We start from the raw sequence: 7,649 nt of genomic DNA on the forward strand, positions 1-7,649 counted from the left end.
ACTCAGAGGGTGGTGGGTCTGTGGAATTTGCTGCCCCAGGAAGCTACATCATTAAATAAATTTAAAACAGTTTCCCAGAAGTAAAGGGAATTAGGGGTTACGGGGAGCGGGCAGGAAATTGGACATGAATTTAGATTTGAGGTTAGGATCAGGTCAGCCATGATCCTATTGAATGGCGGAGCAGGCTCGAGGGGCCGATTGGCCCACTCCTGCTCCTGTTTCTTATGTTCTTATGTATCTTCGACCCACAGAGTACAGGATATATGTCCGACAGCGACTGCTCGACGACGTGACTCACATCGAGGCGATAGACGACGACACTCCCTTTTAACCCAGACGATATCTTGGGGAGTGTGTTCTGAAGGAATCATACAGCGAGGACATTAGATTGCTCCCATGTTCAGATTTCATTGCCAATTGCCGAATCTCAGCAGGCGTGCGGCCGTTCCCCCCCGCCCCTTTTTCTGTCCAGGACTCATCTCGACCGCCAAGTTTATGGTCAACGCCGTTTTGTTTTCTTTTGCCGATTGACCGCGGACGCTCTGGACGTTCGCCAGTGACGGTGCGAGCAGCATCTCAAGCAGGACGAACGCCGTTGCTGGCAGAAGAGTTCCCTTTGCCAATTTAGCCGTTTGCGGAACAGCCAATTGAAGTCCACCGCCAGACCGACGGGACGGGGGCATTTTAGGAAACAAGGCGGGGAGAGAACTTCGACACTCGAGGTCTCAGCTCCAAATCCGCCTCTCGAAAGGCGCGTCCGTTTAGCCCGCTCTTACGTTGTTCGTCTCTAAAATATAATTGTGTTTCATCGCAGGCATGGCACGGCGGGGTGGGGGGCCACTCTGCCCATCGAGCCTGTGCTAGCTCTGCGAAAGATCTATCCGATTATTCCCACTCCCCCCTGCTCTTTCCCCGTATCCCTGTAAATTTTTCCCCTTTGATTATTTCTCCGATTCCCCTTTTGAAAGTTATTATTGAATCTGCTCCCTTTCAGGCAGTGAATTCCAGATCAGAACAACTCGTTGCGTAAAAATAATTCTCCTCATCTCCCCCCTCTGGCTCTTTCCCCGATCGCCTTAAATCCGTGTCCTCTGCTCACCGACCCTCCTGCCCACTGGAAACAGTCTCTCCTTATTTACTCTCTCAAAACCCCTTCATGATTTTGAACCCCTCGATTAAATCTCTCCCCTTAACCTTCTCTGCTCTGAGGGGAACGACCCCAGATTCTCCAGTCTCTCCGCATCACTGAGGTCCCTCATCCCTGGGACCATTCTGGTAAATCTCCTCTGCACCCTCTCTAAGGCCCTCACGTCTTTCCTAATGAGCGAGGCCCAGAATTGGACCCAATACTCCAGCTGTGGCCCGAACCAGTGTTTTATAAAGGGTTCAGCATAACTCCCTTGCTTTTGTACTCTGTGCCTCTATTAATCAAGCCCAGGGTCCCAGATACTTTTTTAACAGCCTTCTCAACTTGTCCTGCCCCTTCAGTGATTTGTGTACACACACCCCCAGGTCTCTCTGTTCCTGCACCCCCTTTAAAATTGTCCCATTTAGTTTATATTGCCTCTCCTCGTTCTTCCTACCAAAATCCATCGCTTCGCACTTCTCTGTGTTAAATTCCCTCTGCCGTGTGTCCGTCCGTTCCCCCAGTCTGTCTCCGTCCTCCTGAAGTCTGTTACTATCCCCCTCGCTGTTTACTACATTCCCGAGTTTCTGCAAACTGTGAAATTATTCCCAAGTCCGGGTCATTAATGTGTATCAAAAAGAGCGGTGGTCCTAATACTGACCCCTGGGGAACACCCACTGTAGATTTCCTTCCAACTCTCTGCTTTCTGCCCCCCGAGCCAATTTTATATCCATACTGCCACTGTCCCTTTAATCCCATGGGCTTCAAATTTGCTTACAGATTTTTCCCCAGCTCTGTATTGGGACGACCAGGGCCATTGACTTCTGCAAACTCCATCCCTGAGACACTGACTCCATCCATCTCCCTGGCCCTGTGTCTGAGAGTGAACCGGACTGTTCGCAATCTTGACGTCCCATTTGACCCTGAGATGAGATTCCGGCCACTTGTCCGGTCCATCGCCAAGACCGCTGACTGCCACCTCTGTTACATCTCCCGTCTCCGCCCCCTCTGCCTCAGCTCACCTGCGGCTGGAGCCCTCGTCCGTGCCTTTGTTATCTCCAGACTTAACTATTCCGATGCTCTCCTGCCCGGCCTCCCATCGTCCACCCTCCAGCTCATCCAAAACTCTGCCCCCCCCGTATCCTAACCCGCACCGAGTCCCGTTCACCCATCACCCCCTGTGCTCGCTGGACCGACACTGGTTCCCAGTCCGGGAACGCCTCGATTTTAAAATTCTCATCCTCCTGTTCAAATCCCTCCATGGCCCTCGCCCCCCCTCCCTATCTCTGTAACCTCCTCCAGCCCCTACAATTCTCATCCTCCTGTTCAAATCCCTCCATGGCCCTCGCCCCCCCCTCCCTATCTCTGTAACCTCCTCCAGCCCCTACAATTCTCATCCTCCTGTTCAAATCCCTCCATGGCCCTCGCCCCCCCCTCCCTATCTCTGTAACCTCCTCCAGCCCCTACAATTCTCATCCTCCTGTTCAAATCCCTCCATGGCCCTCGCCCCCCCCTCCCTATCTCTGTAACCTCCTCCAGCCCCTACAATTCTCATCCTGTTGTTCAAATCCCTCCATGGCCCTCGCCCCCTCCCTATCTCTGTAACCTCCTCCAGTCCCGACAATTCTCATCCTCCTGTTCAAATCCCTCCATGGCCCTCGCCCCCCTCCCTATCTCTGTAACCTCCTCCAGCCCCTACAATTCTCATCCTCCTGTTCAAATCCCTCCATGGCCCTCGCCCCCTCCCTATCTCTGTAACCTCCTCCAGTCCCGACAATTCTCATCCTCCTGTTCAAATCCCTCCATGGCCCTCGCCCCCTCCCTATCTCTGTAACCTCCTCCAGCCCCTACGACCCTCCGAGATCTCTGCGTTCCTCCAATTCTGGCCTCTTTACGCATCCCCGATTCCCATCGCTCCACCATTGGCGGCCGTGCCTTCAGCTGCCTGGGCCCTGAGCTCCGGAATTCCCTCCCTAAACCTCTCCGCCTCTCTCTCCTCCTTTAAGACGCTCCTTAAAACCTCCCTCTTTGATGACCTGTCCTAATATCTCCTTATGTGGCTTGGTGTCGCTGGGGATTTTCTATTACGTTAAAGGCGCTATATAAATGCAAGTTGGTGTTGTTAGAAGTCTATTTTGTGGCACTTTATCAAATGCCTTTTGAAAGTCTATATACACCACATCTACCGCACTACCCTCATCGACCCTCTCCGTTACTTCATCAAAGACTCAATCAAGTTCGTGAAACACAATTTAACAAATCCATGCTGAATTTCATTTATTAGCCTGTGCTTTTCCAAGTGCCAATTAATTTTGTCCCAGATTATTGTCTCTCAAAGATTCCCCACCATCGATGTTAGTCTGACTGGCCTGTAATTGTCGGGTTTATCCCTCTCCCCCCTTTTTTTGAACAGGGGTGCAACATTTGCAATCCTCCAGTCCTCTGGCACCGTCCCCATATCTAAGGAGGATTGGAAGATTATGGTCAGATCCTCCGCAATTTCCACCCTTACTTCCCTCAGTAACCGAGGATGCATCCCATCTGGACCGGGCAACTTTCCTACTTTGAGAACTGCTGATCGTTTAAGTTCCTCCTCTTTATCTGTTTTTGTCCTATCTGATATCGCTGCTGCCTCCTCCTTCACTGTTACGTTGGCAGCATCCTCATCTCTAGTGAAGACCGACCCGTCGTTTAGTGCCTCAGCCATGCCCTCAAGAAGATTTCATACTTTGTCCCAACCCTTGGACAATTTCTACGTTTGTAAAAGACATTTGGGTTCCCTTTTACGTTGGCCGCTGATCTATTCTCAGACTCTCTCTTTGCCCCTCTTATTTCCCTTAGAATAGAAGTTCACAACATGGAAACAGGCCCTTCGGCCCAACATGTCCATGTCGCCCAGTTTATACCACTAAGCTAGTCCCAATTGCCTGCACTTGGCCCATATCCCTCTATACCCATCTTACCCATGGAACTGTCCAAATGCTTTTTAAAAGACAAAATTGTACCCGCCTCTACTACTGCCTCTGGCAGCTCGTTCCAGACACTCACCACCCTTTGAGTGAAAAAATTGCCCCTCTGGACCCTTTTGTATCTCTCCCCTCTCACCTTAAATCTATGCCCCCTCGTTACAGACTCCCCTACCTTTGGGAAAAGATTTGGACTATCTACCTTATCTATGCCCCTCGTTATTTTATAGACTTTTATAGATCTCCTCTGTACTTTCTGTATTCAGCCTGCTTCTCTACTGTATCATGAACCTTACATTTGTCATAAGCCTCCTTTTTCTGTTTCATGATCTTTTGTCATCCAGGGAGCTCGAGCTTTCATGGGTATCAAGTGATATGGGGATCGGGCGGGAAAGTGGAGTTGAGGTCAAAGATCTGATTGAATGGCGGAGCAGGCTCGAGGGGCCGAATGGCCTACTCCTGCTCCTATTTCTTATGTTCTTGGGTTTTTTTCACTCATGGGAAAGTGTCTACTCTGTATTCAGACCACCTTGAAGGCTTCCCATTCTTCAACTACTGTTTTGCCTACCAAGAGCAGGTCAGAGGCTGGGTATTCTGCGGCGAGTGTCTCACCTCTTGACTCCCCAAAGCCTTTCCACCATCTACAAGTCAGGAGTGTGATGGAATACTCTCCACTTGCCTGGATGAGTGCAGCTCCAACAACACTCGAGAAGCTCGACACCATCCAGGACAAAGCAGCCCGCTTGATTGGCACCCCATCCACCACCCTAAACATTCACTCCCTTCACCACCGGCGCACCGTGGCTGCAGTGTGGACCATCCACAGGATGCACTGCAGCAACTCGCCAAGGCTTCTTCGACAGCACCTCCCAAACCCGCGACCTCTCCCACCTAGAAGGACGAGGGCAGCAGGCACACGGGAACAACACCACCTGCACGTTCCCCTCCGAGTCACACACCATCCCGACTTGGAAATATATCGGCCGTTCCTTCATCGTCGCTGGGTCAAAATCCTGGAACTCCCTTCCTAACAGCACTGTGGGAGAACCTTCACCACACGGACTGCAGCGGTTCAAGAAGGCGGCTCACCACCACCTTCTCAAGGGGCAATTGGGGATGGGCACTAAATGCCGTCCTCGCCAGCGACGCCCACACCCCATGGACGAGTAAAAAAATAAATTTTTGATTCCAATCCACCAGTTAAGTATTTTCACATATTTTTGTCCCTTGTCCTTTTCCACAACTATTCTAAACCTGATGATATTGTGATCGCTGTTCCCCAACTGCTCCCCCATCGAAACATGGCCCTCCTGCCCCACTTCGTTCCCAGAACTGTGCCCAGCACTGCCTCCTTCCTCGTTTGGCTGCAAACGTACTGATGAAGAATGCTCTCTTGTGTGCATTTGAGGAATTTCCTCCCCCTCTTTGCCCTTCGCACTGCTACTATCCCAGTCTATAATTGAATCGCACATTATCACTACTCCGTCGCTCTTGCATCTTTCTGTAATTTGCCTTCAAGTTTGCTCCTCTGTTTCCTTCCCACCATTTGGTGGCCCGTTGTGTACACCCAAACCCATCTTCGAGTGCCTCATGATTGCCCCCCCCCTGTTTGATCCCTGCTGTTCCCGAACTATCCTTTGCTGCAGTGCCACTCGTCTGTCCCAGTCTGTGTGGAACTTGTTTTCTCGTTAGATTAATGTTTCGTCCCCTTTCACACCCTCCTGCGAACAAAATCAGTTTAAACCCTCCGCACAGCACTGGTTCACTTCCCCCGCCTGGACAGTAATCCCAGCTCTGTCGAGGCGTAACCCTTCTGGCTTGTATGGGTGCCCCTTCTGCCTCAGAAGACCTCCCCAATGCCACAGGCATCTGAAGTCCTCCCTCATGCACCATTTCCCCTGCCTTTACTGGGTCACCCCTCAGCCTCTCTTGTCAGTCTTTCTTGGTGGTTACGACCTCTCGGTTCAGATACCGTCCCCCGGTGAGGGAGGGGGAATGATAAAGGAGGGGACATCGCATCAAGGTTGAGAGCCGGGCCCTTCAAGGGCGTAATCGGGAAGCAGTTTTCCACACAGTGTGCGGAACATCGCTGCCCGTACGACGGAACAATCAAGTTTGCCTCAGGCGACGATTCAACGATTGCACGTACACCGGGAATTGTCTGTCTGATTGCCGTAAACCATTAAAATGTTCATTGTCCGTACCGTGTGTGTCTTTAAAGCTCAGGTTGTCCAGTTCGAAGGCAAAGCTGGTTTCACTGCACGCCTCGCTCCACTGACACCCGCGTGAGCGGTCGATACCACAGCCCCCGGTCCGCAATCGGGAAACTCGCCCGCGCAAAGGTGCCAGATGTGATTGCGGTGTTACACGTATGGGATGCAGGCGGGGTGAAGCGTGAGCCAGTCTCTCGTGATTGGGCCACCTTCTAAAGGTGTCGTCCCCCGGTTTACAGGAAATTTCTGCATGTGTGTGTCTCTGTGTGTGTGTTTGCATGTGTGTGTTTCTGTGTGTGTTTGCATGTGTGTGTCTCTGTGTGTGTTTGCATGTCTGTGTGTGTTTGCATGTGTGTGTCTGTGTGTTTTTGCACATGTGTGTCTGTGTGTGTTTGCATGTGTGTCTGTGTGTGTTTGCATGTGTGTGTTTCTGTGTGTGTTTGCATGTCTGTGTGTGTTTGCATGTGTGTGTTTCTGTGTGTGTTTGCATGTCTGTGTGTGTTTGCATGTGTGTGTTTCTGTGTGTGTTTGCATGTCTGTGTGTGTTTGCATGTCTGTGTGTGTTTGCATGTGTGTGTTTCTGTGTGTGTTTGCATGTCTGTGTGTGTTTGCATGTGTGTGTTTCTGTTTGTGTTTGCATGTCTGTGTGTCTGTGTGTTTTTGCACATGTGTGTCTGTGTGTGTTTGCATGTGTGTGTTTCTGTGTGTGTTTGCATGTGTGTGTTTCTGTGTGTGTTTGCATGTGTGTGTCTGTGTTTTTGCACATGTGTGTCTGTGTGTGTTTGCATGTGTGTGTTTCTGTGTGTGTTTGCATGTCTGTGTGTGTTTGCATGTCTGTGTGTGTTTGCATGTGTGTGTTTCTGTGTGTGTTTGCATGTCTGTGTGTGTTTGCATGTGTGTGTCTCTGTGTGTGTTTGCATGTCTGTGTGTGTTTGCATGTGTGTGTTTCTGTGTGTGTTTGCATGTCTGTGTGTGTTTGCATGTGTGTGTTTCTGTGTGTGTTTGCATGTCTGTGTGTGTTTGCATGTGTGTGTTTCTGTGTGTGTTTGCATGTCTGTGTGTCTGTGTGTTTTTGCACATGTGTGTCTGTGTGTGTTTGCATGTGTGTGTTTCTGTGTGTGTTTGCATGTGTGTGTGTCTGTGTTTTTGCACATGTGTGTCTGTGTGTGTTTGCATGTGTGTGTTTCTGTGTGTGTTTGCATGTCTGTGTGTGTTTGCATGTCTGTGTGTGTTTGCATGTGTGTGTTTCTGTGTGTGTTTGCATGTCTGTGTGTGTTTGCATGTGTGTGTTTCTGTGTGTGTTTGCATGTCTGTGTGTGTTTGCATGTGTGTGTTTCTGTGTGT

At 50.4% G+C, this 7,649-nt stretch overlaps 1 protein-coding gene across 1 annotated transcript in view; it reads left to right on the top strand.

The window, feature by feature from the left end:
* The window catches only part of LOC137308896 (deleted in malignant brain tumors 1 protein-like), a 64,416-nt gene extending 58,125 nt beyond the window's left edge, over window positions 1–6,291 (top strand). The window contains exon 15 of the mRNA XM_067977333.1: window positions 252–6,291. Within this exon, the coding sequence (XP_067833434.1) occupies window positions 252–331 (80 nt within the window). The 3' untranslated portion in view covers window positions 332–6,291. The remainder of the gene's footprint in view (window positions 1–251) is intronic.
* Window positions 6,292–7,649: the final 1,358 nt, after the last annotated feature.

This window comes from Heptranchias perlo, unplaced genomic scaffold (assembly GCF_035084215.1).
Source record: "Heptranchias perlo isolate sHepPer1 unplaced genomic scaffold, sHepPer1.hap1 HAP1_SCAFFOLD_143, whole genome shotgun sequence".
Lineage (NCBI taxonomy): Eukaryota > Metazoa > Chordata > Chondrichthyes > Hexanchiformes > Hexanchidae > Heptranchias > Heptranchias perlo.